The following is a 25,736-nucleotide window of genomic DNA, read 5'->3' as shown; positions in this document are numbered from 1 at the left end:
GGATAATCGACATGCTGGCAAATCTATTCATGGCAGAGTCTCCGAGTGTGACTAATGCAACGTCTCTGTGCATTAGCTGCGAGTGTTAGAGACACGAGAAAGGCTGGAAGTAGATCAAAAAATAGATAATTGCGCCGTTTTCTTCATTGTTTATGTCTTGTAATATGGTGTTGCCTGCTTCGTGAAACATCTCAATATGAGATTGACGACATGGAAATGAATCCTTGCCAGTCCCAGCACTCAGCCTGCCATCACTTGGCCTCGTGGCCTTGAGATGTTGTTTATACTGCTTAAATTAGCGCTCAAGCTATCCATTAGCAGACCGTTTTCCACTGATACTGAAAGATGTGTTGTTTAGTTAGATACTTTTATTTGTGGTGATCAGATTGTGGATCTTCTGAGCACAGATCAGACCAGGCCTTCTTCCTTTCAGTATCCTTATATGTACATTGCGATATTCAAACGAATATTCACTCAATCATTTTCTTCCTGCAAGAGCGGCTGTAGCTTTAAGATCTCTTTGGTGCTGTTTATAATTTAGCTTGTTTGATATTTAAAACTCTCAGAATGATGTCATTATGTTTGTATACTACTGCTCTATTTCCAGCAGCAAGATTAATTAATTACTGTAACTTTTGTGCCATGCACGTGAAATAACTAAATGACAAAACGGTGTAGGTAGTGGAAATGATTGTTCACTTTCTCGCTGCTCCGCTTAGCCAAGCGGCATGGCAATTGGTGTTAGTTGCCATGACAACATTCATTGTAAAGTGAGATGGCGAGAAAAGAAATGAAGTATGTTTATATTCAAGGGAATTAAGGAACAATTAAGCAACCAAAATAGTATACTAATTACTACAGCAATTTAATTATTACAAATTAATTACTATTACAATTGAACAGATTCATTCACATTTCTTTTTGTTGTATTCTTGACTGTGGGATTAAAATATTAATTAAAATAGCCCCACATCATCACATAGCCTTTACCATACCTAGAGATTGGCATGAGTACTTTCCATGAGATCATCTCTCAATGCAAATCAAACTAGCTATTAGGCTAACTGAAATAAAACCATGCCAATCTCTAGGTATGGTGAAGGCTATGTGATGATGTGGGGCTATTTTAATTTCAGAGGCCAAGGGAACTTTATCAGGATGCATAGTATCCTGGATCCATGAAGTAACTGGCCTTTAAAAATAAAAATCTGCCTGCCTCTATGGGAATTTAACATAGGGGTGTCCAAACTCATGCACCCTGTATTTTAAAGGAGAAATCGGCAACTCTAGCGAACTCTAGTCACTTCTTCGCTGATTTTCCCTTTTGTTGTCGCATGTTTTCCCCACAAGCTCCCCCTACAGCTGTGGTGGGGCGTATATTTCACAACACAGTCGTAAAAAACTCACTTGCGGCGGCCTCCTCCCCTTCTCTACCGCTGCTCATGTGCGTTTGTTTTGATCGGAGCAAGCCAACTGTATCGCGTGGAGCTATGTCTATCGAGGTGGGTAATCTGGTAATACATCATACATGCGTGTGTGTTTATGTCGAATTGCCGTAAAGCGATTTGTGTTTCGCGCTCGTTCTCGTTCTCGCTTTCGCTTCTCACGAGACTTCCAATTTCTATCTTGCCGGGACGGTAGTGAACAAGTTGCCAGGTTGGTTTTCCGCCTGGGAACGCTGGGGGGAGCGGGGAAAGTCACCAATATCACCAGAACAGGTTGTTTAACCATCCAAATGATTTCTAGACAGTTTTATTAAGTTAAAAAAGCTACCAAGTTCTCCTTTAAGGAAGAACATTTATTTATTTACGATACATTATTCATTCACAAAGAAAATTGATGTCCTTAAAGGTTGGATTTTTCCTATTTTTTCAATTAAGGCATTAAGTTCAATTTCCAAAAGATGATTTTTTATTCCTCTTTTTAGTCAACTTTAGCATGGGTGTCTAAACTTATGCATAGCACTGTATCTGTATCTCCCCTATGTGCCAACATGTGTGAACAAGTGACAGCTTCTATTTATAGTGTAGGGGGCGGGACACTTTAGATTCTAGCATTTGTTTGTACAGAAAATCTGATGAGAAGCTGAAGTGCAGAGTGATGTCATCAAAATCTTTGATCCATATTGGTGGAAGTGAGAGATTGTGAGTTTTAAATGCTTATATCTTCTAAATGGGACTGTTGTCATTGTTTTGGAGCTTATAGATAATGCTGACATATAAAAGCCAAAAAAACTTCATGTTTTGATTTCATGTGGACTTTAACAGCAGCAGTGACGAGGCTCCTTTCCATTCAGGTGTGCCTCATCACTCACCGCCAGTCCTGGTTGTTACAGCGCCCCTGTCTCTCACACACCCACTGCAGTCGGGAGGCGATTTAAGTGATGGGGGTTTGGATGGTATTAAGGGGGAGGCAGCCGTTCCATCACACCATGCATATGGAGCTTGTTATGTGATGCATGCGTTGTATAGGTTTACAAAATCATGCACTATAGTCATATTGTGCAAGTACCTGTGCAAAAAAAAATGTATCAATAATCTGCCCCTATAATCATAATTTGTGTGAAAAGAAATTACAGTTGTATGTGCTTTTACTGGCACTAGTGTTCATTTCACCTGGAAACTGCAGTTACGTATTATGTTCTACACAATGAAGAAATTTATACGGGTTGAAAACAGCATAAGAGTGAGTAAAAGATGACAGAATTGTCAATTATGGGTGAACTACAGTATCATGTCAATGAATGGTATTGGAAAGACACGTATTTAGATAATAAAATATAATTTGCATTTTCCCTCATTACCATTTGACTGACAAAACAGCAGTTTTCTATTTATTTTCGTAAGTGCATCATTGGTTCAGTGCGGAGGTGTCAGTCGGTTTTCTGATGAACAAAGCAGTCGTGGTGTCTCTCTCCCCACTTATTTAGACCTGAACTCACTGTCACTCATTATGCTGAAGATTTCAGCCTGCTCCTTTTACATTTCCATATGAATGTGATAAAATGATGGTGGCGCAGACTTCTGTACAAAGAAAATGGGAAGGTGCGGTGTGACACATCTAGAGGGAGATGGGAGATGTGCTAAATTAGGGCTCAGTGCTGGTAAAAGGGACTGTCGAATGAGGCGTGGGTGCACGTGTTGCGTCTGGGGCGCTGTGGTCCCGACACAAGCTCTGGCCACACTGAACAACTGATATTAAAGCAATGATCAGATTCTCATGCTCTGCTGCAAAGCAGATTGGTTAAAAGGATAGTTCACCCAGAAATGAAAATCATCATTCCAAACCTATGAGGAACATAAAGTAAGATATTTAGTTATCTTCTTTCTATTTTTTTCACCTGTTTTCACTCTAGTGTTAGTATGTAGGGCGGCAGTGGCTCAGTGGTTCATGTAGGTTGTCTACAAACTGGAAGGTTGGTGGTTCAATCCTCGGTTCCACTTGACCAAGTGCCGAGGTGTCCATGAGCAAGACACCTAACCCCAGCTGCTCCCGACGAGCTGTATGGTGCCTTGCATGGCTGACACCGCCGTCGGTGTATGAATGAGTGAGTGAATGGGTGAATGGGTGAATGTGAGGCTATATGTAAAGCGCTTTGGTGGCCGTAGTACGGTGGCCCAGTAGTGCACAACACAACGAAATGTAAAAAGCAAACATAAGTTCACAACACAACGGAAACAAGCCACAACACAACGAAATAAAGCCACAACACAACGGAAATAAGCCACAACACAACGGAAAATCCACAACACAACGAAATAAAGCCACAACACAACGGAAATAAGCCACAACACAACGGAAAATCTACAACACAACGAAATAAAGCCACAACACAACGGAAATGCTCCCCCGACCACTAGAGGGCTCTTGGAGCCCAGTAAAGTTAGTTTTCCAAGCCATTGTTCTAGAGTCAGCAGTCTTTATATATAAATACCACGATTAGTTTTAACAGTGTATATCAACATAAAATATTACTTCAAAATAACCTACATGAATTATAGCTGCGTATTTGATTTATACTCGAGAATGCTTGGACGCGCTTCCACAGCGCAGGGCACGTCTGGCAATTCCACCAAGTGGTTAAAACGTATAATTTATTATAATATAATTTGATAAATAAAAATAAAAACCATTTGGTGAAATAGGAAGGAATTGGCACAATTCCACCTATAATAAGTCAGTCTGGTCACTAGGAACATGATAAAAGAAAAAAAAACTTTTACAGAAATTTCCTAAAAAAAATAATTGTTAATTACTGTAAATACATGAAGGGTATTGGAAAAAAAGTCATTATTAAGTCATTATAAAAGTCATATTAAGTCAGTCTACTATCAAATACAATCAAGCTTTGGATTTTGAATATGTCTGTTTTTGAATTTTAAAAGTAATTTTAATTAAAACAAATTATACGTTTTAACAACTTGGAGGAATTGGTAGACGTTCCCTCAGGGATAATGCGCTGTGGTAGCGCGTCAAAGCATTCTAGAGTATAAATATGCAGCTATAATGCACGTAGGTGATTTTGAATTAATAAATGTCGATAAACAATGGTTAGCTACATACTGTTAAAACTAATCGTGGTGTTGATATATTTTTATAGACTGCTGACTCTCTAATGAACAATGGCTTGGAAAACTAACTTTACTGGGCTCCGAGAGCCCTCTAGTGGTCGGGAGCATTTCCGTTGTGTTGTGGCCTTATTTCGTTGTGTTGTGGATTTTCCGTTGTGTTGTGTCTTATTTCCGTTGTGTTGTGGCTTTATTTCGTTGTGTTGTGGATTTTCCGTTGTGTTGTGGCTTGTTTCCGTTGTGTTGTGGCTTGTTTCCGTTGTGTTGTGGCTTTATTTCGTTGTGTTGTGAACTTATGTTTGCTTTTTACATTTCGTTGTGTTGTGCACTACTGGGCCACCGTACTATAGGTCTGTGAAAGCGCTATATAAATGCAGTCCATTTACCATTTACTATGGTACTGAATGACCATACTTGTGACCGTACAAAATGTAACTGTTGAATCTACCAAATAAAAAAGCTACACTACACTGTAAAAAATGATCGTGATTTTAAAGCTCCAGTATGTGACTTTGGTATTTGACCACAAGAGGGCGCAGTTTCAACAATAACAAAGGCGAAGCTTGATGACGCTATGAAGGAGGTGACGATGGGAGATGTCGTTGTTTTCACCATCTAGCGATATATCTACATGGAATTAATGAATCATGATCACGGATGAGGTAATTTATTCGTTTTTGTATTACCTGTATGTCTGATCGTATTATTTTATGTCATCATAATTAATGAACTGCAAGGAACGTGAAATGTTATGCTATATTATCCCGTTACAACATACAGCTATTTGTCAAATGATTTGTTTGGTTAATGTTGTGCAGTTTTACGTTTTTATGGTTAATGCCGTGTTGTTTAACGTGTTCAAACCAATATCTAAAAGTAAATTTGAACGAACATTTGCAAGTAGCCTAATGACTAAATATATTTTTTAACATCATATCCGATTCTATTTAATTGTACCATAATCTCGGTCACCACACGTGATAAAAAGCCTTACCAAAGTACAAAGAGCAATATAACTTTGTTTATAAGTGCTATTATTGACAGTTGCATGTCTTACCTGTCTCAATACACTCGCGAGAGAGTCTCTGTCAAGTCCAAGATAGTCGCGCAGCTCTCTCCATCTCGAAAACGCCTGGCCGATATTTATCCAGGTTTTATTCCTTCGTTTGTCACACAGTCTGCGTGTATCAGAATATGGACGCTTTCGTTTTGTTGGCACTTCAATACTCGCCAGAGTAATCGTGATCCATAACAGCTATAACCATACAGTCTATGGCTATAACGCTTTAACCACCACTTCCGCATTTGACCATGCGATATTCCGGTGTGGTGGGTCATATTTTTTATTTTATTCTTTTTTTTATTCTTTGTCAGACGTCTTTATTGTTTATTGTGATAAAAAAAAAACCTCAATAAAGTTGTTGTAAAAAAAAAAAAAAAAAAAAAAAAAAAATCCGGTGTGGTGGAATATCCTATCACATGGTCCACACCGGAAAAAGGATTGCGTCACTGACGCGCGACATTTCTTTTCCCGGGACGGCCAGTTATTTAAAATCGGAATTTCTCTGAAATAAAAAATCTTTGGAGACTTTTGAGATATTGTAAGCACACAACTGGAGGAAATATATCACCCTGTGCAAGTTATTTTTGGAAATTTTATTACAAAATTCCTACATATTGGAGCTTTAACAGTAAAAGACTGTAAAAATGCTACAGTGAAAAACTGTTAATTGGTTAACAGAAAGTTTCCGTACACGGTAAATAACTGTGATAGATCTAATGGTAATTTTACTGTAAAATACCGTTAAATTTACAGTTTTTGGAAGTAAAAACGAACAAGTCATTGTATAATTTACAGTGAAAAATCGTAAATTGACATTCCCACAATTCCCTGTGTGACACTTCACATTTGACGTATTTTTGTTGAAATAACTATATTTCATCATAGTTTTCTTAGTTTTTTTTATAATCAGTTATGTACATTAGGGGTTTATGTTACATTTAATGTTGTTAAATTAATGTTTATTGTATTTTTAAAATTTCATATGTGTTACCATTATGGTGTTTAATGTTTGTGTGAATGACACTGTGCACCTTCTATATATTAATATTAACTTTCTTGTGGAAGTACTACTAGTGATGAGCTTTGATTAATCATGTAACTCTCATTACTGCTGAGATTGTTGGTTTGTAAGTGTAATACTATGGTACAAAACAGACATTAATTCTTCAATAGGTCGTATAACATTATATCATATTACTGAAATCCAATGTTAAATATATGTGTTTAAAATGTTAAATTTACATGTAACTCCGTAAGTATTTTTACGGTTTGATGTGTTTTTTACAGTATTGTTCTGGTAACCACAGCTGCCAGTTTTTTTCCGTAAAAACAACGGGATTTATTTTACAGTGTAACCGTTATTTATTGATTGTAAGAAAAGAAAAAAATATGTTTGTTTGCGACTGGATTATTTGATTAAAAGTAAAAAAAATTCAAATAATTCAGATGAAATCTTGGTGAGAGCCCTGTTAACTTATTGGGTCTCTATAATGTGCTCAGTTGCTCCTTTAACACTTCCATCTGTAGCCTACCTTCATATTTGACAGTGCATGTTCTCACTGGATGACTGATAGAAGACAAGATGTCATAACATGGACATCATCTGGGCAGCAGCCACCATTTTGACTTCAAAATTAGCATGCCATTTTGAAACTTAAGCTAAAAACAAGTAAAGAAACAAAAAAATAACTCTTATGTTCACTCAACTCCCTTGTGAAAAGTGCCCCAAATTGCATTTATTGTGAACTTCTATTGTATTTTAAATGTATAATTATATATTTTTTTAAAAGAGACCCCAGCCCCTACTGTAAGTGGTTAAAAAATGAATCACATTTAATATAAATTTTAAATATAATAAGCCTACATTTTCATTAAATTGCAAATAACGTAATTGCAAAGGTGTCAGAAAACATCATTCAGTTTGCATTCAAATTGTTTCCATAGTCTTTTAAAAAGTAAGTGTAGCCTACTTGTCACAAGGGCTGTGATAAAAGACTGCGATTAAACTGATATGAATGATTTATTAATTTATTTCATATGCTTCAAAAGTTGTTAGTTTTATGTTTTATCCACTACATTAAGACACATACGATAGAGACATGAAAACCACTGCTTGACAAGAACCTCAAGCTGTAGTTCTGCAGCTGCGCAACGCCTCGCGCTACTTGACTGTTTGCTGTTCAGCGCGCGCTCAGCTCGAGACATATGCAGCGAGTCTAAATTAAGTGCGTTTACTCGCTCTCTCTCTCTCTCTCTCTCTCTCTCTCTCTCTCTCTCTCTCTCTCTCTCTCTCTCTCTCTCTCTCTCTCTCTCTCTCTCTCTCTCTCTCTCTCTCTCTCTCTCTCTCTCTCTCTCTCTCTCTCTCTCTCTCTCTCTCTCTCTCTCTCTCTCTCTCTCTCTCTCTACAACACGGAATGGGTTTCAGTGAGAGTAACGCTTTTTATTCCCTCTGAAGAGCGCCTACATCAGTGTTTATATTCGCGTCTTCGGCATGACTTCGTCGGAATCCAGCGCGCCGGGAAAAGCGTATCAACAAGATCAGGTAGTGACATTAAAGTCAGAGAGCTTCTCTCTGGTGGTTCATGTGTATGGAAGAGTAGAGGGTAGAGATCGTGCTTTTGCATTCTGTTAGTTCTGTGCACGTTTTAAATGGCACGTTAACTGAGCATTGGTTAGATTTTATATTGCATCCCATTATTTTAGTTGTTGTCGTGCCATTTAAAACAAAAGACTGTAGTTCGTTATAGTAGTTAGGTAGTTATTTGGAGCAATGACTGTTTTTAATGTATGTTAAATTAAATGAAGACTTGGTGAGCATATGAGACTTCTTTAAAAAAAAAAAAAATAATAATAATAATAATCCATTATTATCATTATTACAAACTTTTGACCGGTAGTGTAAGCCTATATTAGAAGTATAAGCTTTAATACACTATAAAATATCCTGCTGAATATGTTAAAAACTTGCAGTGCTGGTTGCATTTTACTTACTGTATATCTTACAGTTTAATTAGTTGATTTCCTGAACTTTGAAGACACACCCCTTCTGTGAGCAGTGCTCTGATCTTCTGTACTTTTCTGCATTTCACTTCAGCTCTAGCTATAGAGTTTATGCTTGAAACTTGGCATTGGGTCCCGCAGTGTTGTTGGCTCTTACAATGATGTTCCTCATTTGTAAATCACTTTGAATACATTCTTTTGACTTCAAAAGTTTATAAAAACCGCCTTTTCCACGAACACATGAAAAAAGGGCACTAAAACACTAAAGTGCATGTGTGCTAATTAAACAACATAACATTTAAAATAAAATGCCAAGAAATACAAAGAAGCTTTACTATTTATAATACAATGAAATAATATGTGATCTGTCACACAGGGATTCCTCGGACCTTTTACTGCTTTTCAAGAAGGGGAATAATTCTTTACTAACAAAAAAATGATAACACGAGAACAAAATTTTACTGTATTGTCTTGTTGAAAATAATAAAGATTTGCACAATTAACTATATGGTAATTCATACTTTTTATTTACCAAAAAAACAGCAACAATTTAATAGTATTTCACAGTACAATTACATGTATTGACCATTAAATCATAAATTTGATTAAAATCTGATTTTAACCTGATATAATTCCAGGTTGTATATTGATATGATATGAATAATTTCATTGATCATCCGAGTTGATTTATACAATAGACAATAAAGATAAAGAGATAAATTTCAATGTTATCTTGACACTTCACTGCCTGAATATTTTATAGAGAATCTCATATTTTTCCATTACGTTAGATAAATGGCCACCTCAGGTGGCAGTCGAAAACCTCACACAACAGATGGCCAGCGCAAACGCAACTCTTTATTTCACTTCTTTGTCCCCGAGCGCAGTTATTGTGCCACCAGAAGCAAAGCATGGAAACCTGCAGTTCTCATCATTCAAATCAATTAAGCCAAACTACTGCATCTGTTGTGCTTTGATTACTTTCATGCTATTCATTAATAACTCATTCATCTGACCTTGTTACATTGTTCTCAAAACCTAACCTGCTGCCATGCATGTGTTGCTCAACTTAAACTGAAGTCTTGTGCGATTTTTTTTTTCTTAATAAAATTAAGCCGCACTTAGAAATGAAGATATTTAGAGCGAATTCTTATTCACCCTCTCAAGCTGCTTTTTGCATTTCAGCCCTAAGTAGGGCTTTCTGATGACAATGATTAGGGTTTAAGCAGTGGAAGAATTGCCTGCCTTAGAATAGCTTTTGATTCTGCTCAAAGGAGGGGCTATATTTGGAGTGGTGGCTGTGATAAAGTGGGTCTGATAGACGGGATTAATTGGGAATTGCGTTTGATGTTCGGAGCCCAGATGAAAAAGAACATCCCCCATGAAGTACAATTATGAGCAATCAGTTCAGGCTCAGCACTGACAGACGGGAGTGTGTTTTCACCTGCCCTTCAAAGAGTGCCTCTGTTAGAGCAATAACAGCCACGTGTTGAGAACAGCTCAGCTTTGGCAGGTCTTTGGATGGCTATTATCACTTTAATAACGGTATTTATGCGATGATGAAGTTCCAATCGAAGAACTTTGTTCTGTGATCATTAAAGAGATTTGATAGAGGCACAATCGTACTTAATATTCTGCTATACATGCAGGCGTTTTTTACTTTATTGGAGGATCTCATTTAAAGTTGTCTTGTGATTTTTTGCCTTCTGAAAAGGCGCTTAGATAAGAGGACTTTTAAACGCCAAGTTGTGGGTTTATGTTAAACCTTGAGGATTTCAAAAAAAGAGGATTGTGTGAGAATTGCTGTGATATTAGATGGCTGTACTCTGTGTTTCTTTCTTTCTTTTATCATCATAGTATATTTCTAGAGGTGATGGATTTTAATATCTGTCTGAGATGTCAGTGTGACTCTATTACATGTCTGTACTCTCTGTCTCTTTCTTTATTGTGTCATACTGGTGAATCTTATTCCTCGGCACATTTAACACCAAAATCGGTGAAAGGAATTATGACCTTTAAATTGTTTGGTAGCGTGATATTTATTTGCATGACGATCAAAACACATTTCCCCTGCATAATTTTTATCATTTTTTTCAAAATGAATTCAAAATTCTTCACAATTTTTCGAAACGTTTTTCATACATTTTATATTGTATTGTGAAATAGAATACTGCGATATAAAATGGTTTAAAAAATGAAATCAAGATTACTTAAAGACAGCTAACACTACTATGATGTATACATTATTTTATATAATTGGAATTTTGGGCATTACAGTAAATGAAAAGCATTTTCTCAGCATTTCTCTGCATGAAATTTTTTTTGCTTAATTTTCATGAAAATATTGTCACAATATGCAGAACTCTTAATTTCCTTTCTTTTTCAAATTTTTTTTCTTTTAAATTGTGTGGTGCGATACTAGAGAGTTATCATGCTTTTCACTTTAGAATACTGATCGAAATAATAAGCAATTCCTCCTGAAGGAAGTAGTTACACTTGAGTCATTACTAGTAGGTGATGATTATTCACATTAATTATGAACCTGTATATGGTAGTTCTTACTAATATGGGAGGTATGACAAAATAGTAGTTAATAATTAGCTAATAGTGAACTACCTCATTTAACTGAGCGCTACAAATTTGTTAATCAGAGTTTCTTGTTAGTTAACAGTAGTAAGTAAAATTGTAATATTGCGTTACTCTTGAGTACTGTAAGTGTTACCCTTGAAAAAAGTAATTTGATTATGTAACTCTCATTACTTGTTGCTATTTCAGCTTAATAACCATTTTTTTGACATGCTTTTGTGGAAGTGGAAGGCCTGTGAGCTGAAACATTATATATATATATATATGAAGAGTTCAGATGCAAAAGCCTCTGTGCCATCTGAAATTTTCTTCTTGAATGATCATTTTTATAAAGCTTGTATATTTAAGTTCAGTAATTTCACTTAAATGACAATTAATAGGTAATTTGCATTGCCATTTAAGTAAAATTATTGAACTTAAATATACGAGCTTGATAAAAATTTAGCACTTAGAGGCTTTTGCATCTAAACTCTTCATATATATATATATATATATATATATATATATATATATATATATATATATATATATATATATATATATAGGCTACAGTGCAACAAAAACAACACAGAGTTTCACATGGGAAATGAACAAACGTACAGTCAATAACACAAAAAAAAAATCTATATACAGAGTGCAAATGTAGTGCAAAATGCAGTAAGATTAGGAAGATAGGACAATAAATAGGCCATAGTGGCGAAATAAATTACAGATTAGCATTAACACTGGAATGATGGAATATGCAAATGAAGATGTGCAAATAGAGATACTGGAGTGCAAAATGAGCGGAAGTAAAAATAAATAAGTAAGGGGATGAAATAGTATGGTGAGCTATTTACAGAAAGGCTATCTATATACAGGTGCAGTGATCGATAAGCAGCTTTGAGAGCTGATGTTTAAAGTTAGTGAGGGAGATAGGAACCTCTAGCTTCAAGGATTTTTGCAATTCGTTCCAGTCATTGGCAGCAGAGAACTGGAGGGAATGGCGGCCAAAGGACGTGTTGGCTTTGAGGGTGGCCAGTGAAATATACCTGCTGGAGCGCATGCTACGGCATATGTGTTATTCCTCTGTAAATATTGTAAAATAAAGCAACTAAAAAGGTTTCACATTTTGAGTGCAGATCGTAGCTGTATTTTGATGTATTTTTTTTCATCCACCAGATGAAAATCGTGTGTGATTGTTTGAGACTAATAGTAAGCACACCTCTGCTCAACAGGATATGAGGTGTCATTTATGTTCACATGCACAATCCGTGTGAGTTTGTGCATATCCATAACTCTAGCTCATAGTTGCCTGAGCAAACAGCACTAATAATATTCCGTTAGGAGCTTTCATTCTCAACCATCTCAATTTGAGGTATTTTTCTACCTCCCTCCATCATCTATGAGACAAATCACAACTTGTCTTCACTAGATGCTGTTTCTGCTGCCACAGGATGTAAATCTTGTTTTTAGACATTTGGTCAGTTCCTTTCTGCAATGTAGCAGATTGCTTCATGATTCATATTACTCCACATCATAAATGTGCTCTGATTTATTCAGTTCTGTTCTGCAACACTTCTGTAGCAGTGCTGTTATTTGTTTCTTTTTGTCATGAGAAATATGACATAAAAGACATACAATTTTTAATGTTCTTATGCTCACCAAGGCTGCATTTATTTGACCAAAAATACAGTAAAAACTGTAATATTAACTGTTTTGTATTTTAAATATATATTCAAATTTATTTTTTTCTTGTGATGGTAAATCTGAATTTTCAGCATCATTACTCCAGTCTTCGGTGTCACATGATCCTTCCGAAGTCATTTTGATATGCTGATTTGATGCTCAGGAAACTTTTCTTATTATTATCAATGTTGAAAACAGCTGAGCTGCTTATTATTTTTGTGGAAATTGTGAAACATTTTATTTCAGGATTCTTTAATTAAATAGGAAGTTCGAAAGAACAGCATTTATTTGAATCTTATGAAACATGATTAATGTCTTTGTCACTTTTGATTAATTTAATGCACCCTCTAAAAACAACAACAAACAAAGAAACAACAACTGAACCTTAACTTTTGAATGGTATGTGTATATCAATATAGCCTACACACAGTTTTATATGATTTTTTACAAATTTTTTGCAGATCTGTCATCTTGATCGAGATGATTATAATGGGTCTATTAAATATGGTCTCTTTTATGCATCATTTATCTGTTGGTGTAGATGTGCCAATCAACTATCCTGTCTATTTCACAGATGTAAAGAGTCCTTCACACACAGATGGCACTTAAGTGCTTTCCTCCACAAATGCTGTTGCTGTCAGATTTGACACGACGGAAGATAAAAGGTGATCATGTTATTGCAGGCTAAATATATGGTGTTGTCAGAAGAGATATTGTTTCAGATGCCTCATGCATCTCCGCTCGCTGATGTTTTTATAATAAAATGGAGTGCTTTCTGTCAGAGTGGAGAAACGTAAGATTATTAACAGTGAAAGCATTTATAAATCGGTGGGAAAGTGATATCCCATTATGACATACACTGTAAATGATTTCTGTTGTTTTCACAGCATTATACTGTTTTTCTCAACAGTTTCTTGCTGTATAACCTATGTACAGTATGTTACTGTAGATTTTGTTGCTTTCACAGTATTATTGTGTATTTTCAACAGTTATGTACTGTGCACACAGTTGACAGTATTTTACTGTAGATTTTCAATGCATTCTGGGAAATTATTAGTTACTGTAAAGCTAAATACAGCAGTGCAAAGTGGCCGCGAAAAACACCACACACAATTCTACAAGTAAAATTGCTAGCTTGTTAATATTATCCTTACATAAAACATTTGCAGGACTGGTTGACCATTAACAGTCTTCATTTCTGTCAGTGGGGGGCATGAGAGCGCATTTGAATGAGTTTTTCTGTTGTGTCAGTGCATCAGAGCTGTCGTTTCTGCCGACCTGGAACTTCGTAATATGGTAAGTAATAAATCTTAATATTTAGGCTATATGCATGGATTCTAGAAAAGTTAAAGTTAAAGTTTAAAGTTATTTAGAGAATGGCTGACCACGAGTTCGATATTTATTCTCAACATTTTACTATAAGCTGTGTAAATATGATAGGTTTCAATGTAGTTTGGAACATGTTACTGTAAATTTAAATACAGTAGTACGAAATGACCGCGAAAAATAACCACAAGCTGCCATTTTATGAATCTTCAGTTCCCTGAGTAACTTTGAGAGCGCAGGCCTTTGCATCCCGTCGCTGTGTCGGTCGGCGAAGTGTTCGCCATAAATATCTGGTTAGTGATGAATATTTATATGTTTTTATGCAAACTAAGTAGTGGCAGGTTAACGTTAGTTTAGAAGAACTGCCCGCGGCTTCTGACTTAACGTTACAGGCGTTAAAGAACATAAGCGGATTTCCTTTATGTTGATAGCTAGCCTACTTGATTAATAAATGTGATTTTATAAACATAGATTGCATATGTAGCCTCTTATAAGGTCAGAATGATCTAATAATTTTGTTATTTACCATTTTAAGTCGGTGGAAGCGCCTGCGCGTTTATTATTTTACATATCATACGGTTGGGAATTGAAAATCGATCAATGTATCCTGAAATTGGATACCCAAGGATTCGGATTCTTGTTATAAAATTACATTTTGATTTATTCGCGCTTATTTTCGGCTAAATCAGAATTTTCTTTTACACGTCTGTGAGGACCTGACCTGGCGATCTGCCAGGACCTTGTGCAGTTACCTCAGTCAGTGTTCATTCCATAGACAGTATGGTTCATTCATACACTTTTGTTACAAATTGATTTCTTTTAGAAACACCAATGGCTTTTTAGTGATGGTTTAGAGCTTATATCCCCTATTGTGATGTGACTTATTACAGATTATGCTACATATTGTGATCACTCTTGATTCAGTTGGAAAATATATATATATTTTTTTTGTATTTACAGGTTTCTTGTCAGGATAAATCCTGAAAATTCGAAATGAACATCACAGTTCCAGGTGAGCAGAAAGAGTGGGAAGGTTGTTCGGAGGAAGACCATGGCCTTGAATCCACACGTTGCATCCTACATCAGGGACATTGCAGAATATGATTGGCAAAATCATTAAGGTAAAAGTAGTATTAGGGATGTGCTGTGGAGCCCATATCTGTAGAAATGATTTGTGTCTGAATTTAGAAAAATCCAGAAAGGGTGGAAATGACTTAAACCATACATTTTTCAAATTGATAGTCTGTTTTAAAATGTAATTATGTTCCCTTCACAGTTTCCATTTAACAAATATGCCTTGTATAAGTCAAATAATTTGTATTTTTATATTATAATTGTAAAATCTCTTTAAATAAGTTTTAATTAAAACATGAAATGGTAAAAATAGGGTTGAGTGATATGGTCAAAATCATCTTGATAAAATGTTTCATATCAGTTAGTATTGATAATTATTACAATCAATATCAAATATTTATTTAAGTTTTAAATGTTCTCAAACATAAATTAAATAATGAAGACAACAGGTAAAGCAAAAATATAATGAAATATAACAGGGGTGGGAATCTTTTTGATTCAACGATTCGATTCAAATCGATTCTTTGGGTCACGATTTGATTCAAAAGCGGTACTTTTGAAATTGGGAATTCTCTTTTGAATCAAATTTCAATTTGATATATGCATTGAATAGATTTAAAATCTAAAATCAAATCTATGCATATATCTAAATGAAATTTGATTCAAAATCGAGAATCGAACACAAGACAAATGATCAGCAGCTACTGTTAGTCCTTATCGAGTGGGAGTTATTTAGTTTAAATTATACACACCTCATATCTGCGTTAATTTAATCTATCCCGCTGCCACTCAGCATTCACATTCACCTCTCACGGCGTGAACTCACGCACGTCTTTTTCATCATTAAAATTAGTAAGCATTAAGTCGACAGACATATCTATGAAAGGAACTGACTATCGTAAGCATCGTAAGCCTAAATTGATTATAGAGACCATTGGTGGTAATTGTCTATAATCAATTTAAGGTTACAATGCTTTGGGGAAACGCAGCCCTGATCAGTGGCCAATTGTTTGGAGTCAGAAATATAGAATACGGGCCATTGCCTTCTCAATATTTATTACTTCAGCTTCTGATACAAGACATGTTCATTCTCTTTTATAGGCGGGTATTTGTTCGTTACCACAGAAAACCGTTTGCGTATCCATGTTGAACGTGTTTCTTCAATGTAAAAACTGAAGTAGCCTACCTAAGCTATTTTCTGTGAATGTGCGAGACTTCCGGTTCATTAGCCGCTATATGGAAATAATGAGATGAATAACAAAATGCTGTAAATGATAAAAATATTTGTTTAATTAATTGAAAGAAGGCCATTAATTGTTGTTTACAATTATGACAAATTCAATACATCAAAATATCAAGAAGCATAACAAGTTTTTTTGTACTGCTAGAAATAACTGTAAGCGGATGACACCGGAAGCCAGACACATTTCATTTATAAATGGCTGTACCCTCTCTTCCGTGAAAAATAATGTGGATACCATAGGCAAAACAAATTCTTCTAAAAAGGTGTTGATAATGTGAGTTAGTTTTTTTTTTATTATTATTTGTATGTTTTGCCTCTGATTGATTTGTGCTTATCATTCCTTGCAGGATTATCAGAAGTGCTGTCTGTCTTCTTCCACTTGACACCATCACTACCCTCCTCACCTGGCCTTCATCCTCACCTGTCTTGCTTTCTTTCTAAGTTTCTTTTTTACCTGTTCAGGATCATTTTTGCATGAATTGAAATACATTAATTCTTCACTGCTCTTAATTATTAAATATATATTGTTCATTAGTCTTCTTTTAAAACAGATTTTTATTGTTGTATTATATTACATTATTATTACTAATGTATTGTTTAAAAATACACAATAAACCTTGTTGTGCAGTTAAATCTTCAATTGTTATTTTTTTCTATTTCCCATTAACAGTTAAAATAATATTCCTACAGATTTTCTACATATTCTACAGGTAACACAGTAGCACTATAAAAGTAAATAAAATAACATTTCATAACTGTATAATACTATACAGTATTATTAAAAATCAACAGTGTAATACTGTGCTTTAATGTGGTAAAAATTACAGTAAAATAATGTATTTAATTTTACAGTATGCTTAACAATACTGTATTTAGTGTTACAGTAATTTTACTGTTGAATGAAATACAGCAACTACTGGATAATTGTTGCCAGTAAGTTACTGTTAATTTGACAATAAATTTTTTACAGTGTAACAATATGTCACTTGATGACCTCGGGGAAATGAAGTGAAACATGCCTGGCGGGTGTTGAGACAAAGATTGGCCTATGATTTCTGCATTCATATGAATCAATCCATACTCTGTGATAAAGTGGAAGCTCTACGTATATGAGAAAACTGTGCTCCTTTACGTGTGAGTGCTGTAACAATAGCTTTCATTCGTCCTCCATCATTCATGTTTTCTCTTTTGTTGTTTCCTAGTTTGCCCATTAGGTGTATTTATATTACTTAAAATTATTGTAGGATCATGTTAGCTTTTTTTCTGCAGTACATTACACTGAAATATCATCAGCACCTCCCACCAGCTGAAAAATATTGCTCATTTATTTGTTTACTTTCCTTCGTGAAAAGGGTACGTCAAGTGATTTACAGCGATGTTATAAAAAAACCCATTATGAATTATGAAAGAACTCAACGTGGGAGCTTAAATATCTTGGTGCTATCTTGTTATCCTTCAAAAAACAAGTAAACACTCCTGTGGACAGATAAATATCATCAGCTATTCAGCTATTTTTTAACTTAATATCATTCTTTCCACTTATTTTGTATTTAAGGGATAGTTCATCCAAAAAAAGCCAATTCTTGTCAAGGAAGCTGGTGATTTTGGTTTCTGTTCCGGTGCTCGAGTTCATCAACTCATGATTCAGTGATTCATTGGGAGTGATTCTCATTAAAGGGAAAATTATCTGTTAATAATGTCTGAAATTTTGCTCTATTCCTTGGAAAGACTTGGAAAATAGTGCATGGGTCATACTACTTTTAGAGACTACTTTTATGATTTATCTTTTGTTTTGTTCTGTTTTACGTTGTGTCTTGTTCTGTTCTGTTTGGACATATATGGTCTACACTGTCTGTATATATAAAAAATAGCTTCATGAAAATCCTTTAAAATTCTCCTTTTATGGTCCATGAAAAAAAGAATACCATATGGCTGTAAGACATGATGAGGGTGAGTAAATGATGACAGGATTTTTATTACTGTCCATATAAAGTTTCATACTTGAGGTTGTTTTTGAGCATGTCGGCCTCAATATGATGAAGAGATCTCCGTAGAAATGACCGGTTACAATGTGAAAAGCTTCTCAATGGTTGCTCATGGTTAGGAATGTGTTGTGGTTTGTTCACTGGTCATTTAAAATGTTGGAGAATCTCAGGGAATCAGACAATGAATAGGCCTACTGCTTCCTCAGTTGCAGCAAAACTGTTTTAATTTAGGTTGTAGGCTATAAGAATCAAATCTAGAACATCTCTCATGGTTACTATAATGATACAAACAAATTCTAGGTGAGCTAACAGATAAATGATGGATGACAGAAAGCTTATATTGCTGCAAGCACTGGTGTTTGTCTTCTGCCTAAAATAAAACACTCAGCTGCTGCAAAGGTCATCCCAAAATCAATAACATTTCAATTACAAGCAAACAAGTCTATGGCATATTATGCCCTGCAGTAGATTTCTTGCGAGATCTCATTTTGATGTTTTCTCGAAGGTCTATATATCAAAATATCAAACCAAGCGTCATTTATTTTAAAGATAGCACAAGAACATTTTTCAAGCAAACCATTTATTAGGTTTAAAATGATAATACAATAGATAAACTGTTCAAAATGAATACCACATGCATTTGAATGTGTTGTGAAATGTTAGAGGATCTCGTTCATAGTTAATGTGATGAACTACACCTGTGGTTGGGTCTCACTTTGGAGCCCCAATCACCTCTGATTTGTAGAAAAATGGCAAATGGAATTTGCATGCTAAGCCACTCCCCCATACATACGGGTAAATTAGATTGTGACACGCATCCACTCATTCAGTTTTATGCTGAGGAGCCGAGATGCTTTTCATTCAGTGGGGTGGTTCAAGGTTGTGGCAGGAAGGACATAACGTCTTGTTCCCTCCGTTCCCTTTACATCAGTTACGAAGACCTTCACTATCTGTCAGTCATGTTCACCGTTAAGTTCGAAGACTGACAAATGGAGTCCCTATAGAGCTGGTAAGTCCCGCCCCTTCCGCTAACCCCGCTGGACCTCTAGGTTGAAAAATCGTCAATGCAAGTGAATGGGAGAAAATAATTATTTTCTGGTCCCGTTTGAATTTTGCCATGAATGTGAACATATGTTGTCTGTGAATTTTTTATATAATCTTTTGTGTGAAGAATGCTGCAATTTAGCGGGTAGAAGTTTGATACGGTTAGACTTTGTGTGAGAGCACTTTGTGGACTACAACTCTTCGCTGCTTTCGACGCGTTTGAAACGTCACCACCACTAGCACACGGACACTAGCTCACGGATCCCGCTAAACATGGCTGTTTCTTTGGTGCACTTCACCGCCTTCTTTCAGGGAGAGGACAAAATCGTTGAGGTTGGCGAAAACCACGGGTAAGTCAACTTTATGGGGTGACGTCACATAGGCGACATGTAGTCTTTCTCGTTATGTCTTTTCCACAACTGCTAGCTGAAGAATCATACAATATACTGTCAAACTCGTAACATGAAAGATTATATAAAAAATTCACAGACAACATATGTTCACATTCATGGCAAAATTCAAACGGGACCAGAAAATAATTATTTTCTCCTATTCACTTGCATTGACGATTTTTCAACCTAGAGGTCCAGTGGGGTTTTACGGAAGGGGCGGGACTTACCAGCTCTATAGAAGTCACACCCAGTAACTTAAAGGTGACATGTTATGCCCCTTTTCACAAGATGTAATATAACTCTATGGTGTCCGCAGAATGTGTCTGTGAAATTTCAGCTCAAAGTACCCCCCAGATCATTTATTATAGCTTGTCAAATTTGCCCCTTTTTGTGTGTGTCCCTTTAAATGCAAATATGCTGCTGCTCCCCGCCCCGTTCAGAATAGGGCCGATCCTTTACACGAGCTTCGGATATTCCGGCAATAACAAAACAGCCAATAATCTCACTCATCCAAAATCTCAGAAATAACCAGTAGAGGAGTGCAGCCTTACAGAGAGACTCAGGAAGTTTGCAACTTTTAGACGCACCTGAATGGTTAGTGGATGCACTAACATGCATGTAGTTGTTGTGGAGTTACATTGATTCATCTCATCGACTTGCATGTACCGTCGTGTTTAACTTTTATACAAGTTGACACTGTTCCCTGAGGGCTTTATAAGACAGCTGTGACATTTTTGGTCAAATAGTATTCTGTGCTCGTCTGTGCAGCAAAGACAGAACAGTTTGCATGCTTTGCTCGAACTTTTGCCATTGCAAAAAAAACTCGAAACTCTTTCCAGAGACACTCAAGGTCAAATATTAATTACAAACTATTGAGGTTGTAATCCAAGAACAGAGAGTCAAATATAAGAGAGAGAAAAAATAAGAAAGAAAAGCTCTACAGTCTAGTGGTCACCACGTCATAACGTCAGTCCCATCAAAAAATAACATGTATAAAACCATTTTTTTAATCTATTTATATTTAATTTAATTAAATTACTAAAAACAATTTTAATTAACACTTACAGCATTTGTAATTGTATTGTATTTTTTTTTTTTTTTTTTACTATACTTTATAATTACTGGTTAAAAAAATCTTCCTCCATCATCTTAACATAACAGCTTATTTGGCAAAACCCAGCATTTTGACTCCTTGAGGCCGACAGAAGGGGTTGCTGGTAATAGGTGAGATTACAGAAGAGAAGGGCAGCTTTAATTAGCACCTCCTAATTAAACGACTGATCTGCTCACCATTACAACGGCAGATCGGTGAAGCACACACACAGTAGTACATCAACAGTACAACAGAGTGCCTGATGCAGATGCCCTTAAGGTTAATAAATAGATTTTAATGCGTGGGTGGAACATCACAGATGCCGTATCATTTAACAGCTGCTGTGCACTGACAGGATGTAATATACAACACAATGATGCTTCCTCTTTAGTGTATGGACGCTCCATATACTTCTGCTCCAAACATGGAAATTGTGATATTTTCCATGCACAATCGAGAGGGATTGTGTCTGTTCAATTATAAGTTCAAAAGCTCTCAGTTGCCTCTTCAGTCTGAACTATATCACAGACAGAGACCTGGCCTATTATTCTGTCACATGTCCTGCTGTTGCATCTCTTTCAAAGGACCCTCTGACCCCTGTGTCAATGGGCTAATTGCACCTATTGGACTTATTTGTGTCTCCACAGAAGATCCTCCAATTTTCCAGCAGGATGTTGTTTCGTTTGAATGACATCAGACGGATGTCTGACCGGTTAGCCCTGAATCTGATCCTCTGACTGCATGCATTCTTAATTTAGAACTTAACATCGATTATATATTAATGGCTTGACATAGATTCATCCTTGATGTGTATGGAGACTGTTTCACATTGCTGATGTGGAACAATCACTTGAGCTAAAAGCCGCCCAATGACCAATTAAAACTGGCCCAGTTAACTTTCAAATATGCCACTCTCAAAACCATAACACAGATTTTAGATTAATATGCATTTTCAGATTTCCGTAAAGGGGATGTCTAATGCAATTTCATGCATTCTGACTTATTTACACTGTTAAAGAGTTGGATTCTCAATGATCTACGTAAAAAAAAAAAAAAAAAAAGTTTTACGTATGACGGAGTATTTGTGTGCCAAATACACTCCTTCAAGATTCGTATACGTTTCTGAAAGTTTTTTTCCGAGTATGGCCCCGTATGACATCATAAAGGGCGGTATTCCTTGAATGGGCAACTCTTCCTGAAGAGCGTGCGCACACATCAACCTGAGCGACAGCAAGATTTGCATACAAGGAATTCCGCCCTTTATGACGTCATACGGGGCCATACTCGGAAAAAAACTTTCCGAAACGTATTCGAATCTTGTATTTGACACAGAAATACTCCGTTATATGTCCAACCAGAGCGAGAGCAAGAGTGCGCCCATCAACGCGCAAGTTCGCGTTACGGAAGCCGTTGGCAGCGCCTCCAGGAGCTCGGCTGTTTTTGGAAAGACTGTCTTTCTGTCTTTTGTGATAAAACTAAAGACTCTTTTCAAAGATATGAAGGATGCAATACTACTCTATAAGTACTCTAGATAAACATGGGACTGGCAGAAACTGTGTGTCTTATGTCCCCTTTAAATTTGTAGTCATACTCTATACTGTTAATGGCAGAATTTCTTTTTTTGTTGCAAAAAATCATTATAATTGAAAAAAAAGTGTTATTGTTAACTAAAACTAAATCAAAAACTATTTAAAATGATTTTTCTTAATTGAAATAAAATATAAATATTAGATGAAAAACTTAAACTTAAAAAATAAATGAGTAAAATAAATGTTGTCAAGGCGAATAGTTGAAGTACTAAAATTACTAAAAAATGAAAAGCTAAAAAAAATATAAACTTTTATAAAAAAAATCCCAAAACTTACACTAATATTAAAATGAAAAATTACATAAAAAGTATATATAATCAAAATATATTAATAAATAATATAATATAATGTAAATCATTTTAAGATAACACTGAGCCTTACAAACTCTAACTCAATGAATCTAAAACATGTTTTAGAGTCCCTGGTGGGTTACAACTCAAAAATGGGTCTAATGCCAACCCAATTCAAATCTGCTTCGTTTTTGTAGTCCGGTCAGGAACAACTCATGATATACAGTTACAAACCTGATTCAATCACATTTGTAGGTGGTTTGAAATCGGATTAAAATCTGATTTATGTTAGTACTGTATAGTAGTGTGTAGTACAGTCTGAAATTTTTGTGGTTTTTTTTCATTATTTGTTGCACGACAGGTTATGTCAAGCGTTGTGACTGCGTTTCAGATGGCATAAATGTTTGTTCCAAACAGAATTTCCAGTAAGAATTACATTAAAGTGAGTTCCAAGTGACCAGTATTTTTTTAGTCCTCCTCTTTTCAGCTCTCTGATATTCCAGCATTGCCAGTCACCAGCATAAAGTATGTTTTGCATGCTAGTGGTCCATCAGCTAGACCAGCTCTAACTAAAACATCATAAACCAGCATGGACCAACAATTCATGCTGGGTTATGCTGGATTTTTTTAGCAGGGAGGCAAAGTCTTTGAAGGGAATAGGACAGACGATCACTACTGTATGAAACCCTATGAGTGAATAGAATACATAATATATTTCTAATTCAAAATCTGGATGCTGAAGCAAAAGCAGTTGAATCTCTGTTTTACAAGCATCCTTTAGATTGGATTGAACTCAACAGCATCGGTGAGTAATTTTCCTCTGATTCAGTTGTGCTGTGTCCCTACAAGGACACTTAGGAAATCCCATCCGATAAGGCTTAAAAGATCCACCTGTCCTGCTGGGCGGTGACAGTTTGTATTTCAGTGAAGCATCAGTAGATTGAAATCACTGATGCCAGTCGTCTTTCTATCCAACTTTGTCACTGCGGCGATCACTCTCCCTCTCCTTTGCCCATTGTCATCTCTTTCCCTGGTTCCCCTGGAAACAAGAGATCAGGAAAGATACATTTCATCCTTCATGACGAGTTTCTGTCCTTGTTCTTCTGAGGGAGCAAAAACAAAGCCTTCATACTGAGGAACACCAAACCATGGATGAGGTTTGTAATGTTTTATCCTTATAGCAAGAGTAACTAAACCTTGTTTTTCTTTACCCTCGTGTACTAGAAAACTGGGCTTGAGAAGTTTTTAATAGGCGTATGTTTCACGGAAAACCCACAGGGAACAAACTTCATCTCAGACTGTCAGAGGTTCTGTAATCTCACATAAGGTGAGGCTTTGCGTTCAATCGAAAGGTCAGAAGTTGAGATTGTAGTTCAGAAGTATAGAGATACAATCTTGATTTTCATTTGGAGAATTTTTCAGAAACCTCTTCCTTTCACACGGATCCCTGTGGAAATCTTCTTAATGCAGGCGCAGTCTCTTGCTGAGCCCCTAAGAACTAAATCCCTCTTGCTGTGCAAGATGAGAATGTTTTCATCTGTTTTGCGTCTGTGCTTTGTTGGACAATTGCATTCGCACTCATGGGACAACACAGATTTCTGTGTTTGTCAAATAGACAAACAAGCTACTACAAAAGGGATTATTTTGAAAACTCAAAAGTTTGAAAGCCCTTGATGATTTATTGTAGGTTGAGTGTACGGTAAGCGTTAACTTGTCAGTCAGAGATATTTGTAATGCATTTGATTGTTGCTTTCTTTGGTTATTTTTAACAATGGAGCGCTATACAAAGACTGAAAAAATATGACATAGAGTTCTTCAATTTACACTACAAAATCACTATTATAGCAGATGAAAGTTTTTGTTGTCTTAACTGAACAGTGCAGTTTAGCATCGCCCTTTGCAAACATTTATATTATATTTAATATCTATAATTGTATGATATATAATAAATATAAAATATATTGAATTCTATATTACACTTAAATAAATATATAACACAAATTGTTTGATAAATTGTATATCATATTTAAGTAATAAAGCTATTTGCAGTATATACATTTTTTTTGTTCGGAGCACAAACGGCCACAAAATTAGTGCTGATCACAATTTGCACACATTTATAAAAATCCCCCTGGATAATGAAATGACAGCATGCAGTAACTGGGAATATCACATCTCGTCGGTTTACTGCCAGTTTTCAGTGGTTTTTAATTGCTTCAGGGAAACAGTGCTGACGTTTGTGAACCTGTATTTAAAAATCACTGGACAACATAAAAACTTACACTTCTCAATGACAGTAACGCATTTGAAATGTTAAAATGTGATCCCAGTGGTAAGTATAAGAAATGTGTTAGAAGTTATTTACAGTCATTGGAGACTGTAAACGACAAGCGATAGATTGCAAATTGTATTTTCGCCTTTACCCCAGAGAAACCACAACTTGTATATATGGATTGCCAAAAACACATAAGTGGATGTGCGATGGGTTCTCCGGTATCATCGATAATGCCTAACCTGTATATGGAAGAGGTAGAGAGAAAAGAGTTGGTCACTTATATGGGGGAGGTCCCAAGCCATTGGTTCAGATTTGTGAGATGATACGTGGGTGAAGATCAAGAGACAGGATATATCTTCATTATCCGAGCAGATCAATTCAGTGGATTGAAACTTCAAGTTCACTGGGTGTGATTCGCATCTTGCAACATCGGAGAACATTTTCTTGTCCTCTGGCCTCAGGATTTATGGGTATATATCCTGAGGCCAGAGGACAAGAAAATAACTACATTAAATATGCACTGAAGAAATGTGGAAAAAG

General features: G+C 35.9%; 1 protein-coding gene across 4 annotated transcripts in view; it reads left to right on the top strand.

The window, feature by feature from the left end:
- Positions 1–25,736, top strand: part of dpp6b (dipeptidyl-peptidase 6b) — a 151,350-nt gene that overhangs the window by 78,145 nt on the left and 47,469 nt on the right. The window contains exon 1 of one of the 4 annotated variants that reach the window (XM_081375424.1): positions 8,036–8,173. The exons of the other annotated variants lie outside the window; for them this stretch is intronic. Within the exon in view, the coding sequence (XP_081231550.1) occupies positions 8,123–8,173 (51 nt within the window). The 5' untranslated portion in view covers positions 8,036–8,122. Of the gene's footprint in view, positions 1–8,035; positions 8,174–25,736 lie in introns of those variants that run through there. 4 annotated transcript variants of the gene reach the window in all.

Source organism: Scardinius erythrophthalmus (assembly GCF_964197995.2).
Source record: "Scardinius erythrophthalmus genome assembly, chromosome: 9".
Classification (NCBI taxonomy): domain Eukaryota; kingdom Metazoa; phylum Chordata; class Actinopteri; order Cypriniformes; family Leuciscidae; genus Scardinius; species Scardinius erythrophthalmus.
Note: the sequence above shows the minus strand (reverse complement) of the source record. Positions and strands in the feature narration are given on the sequence as shown.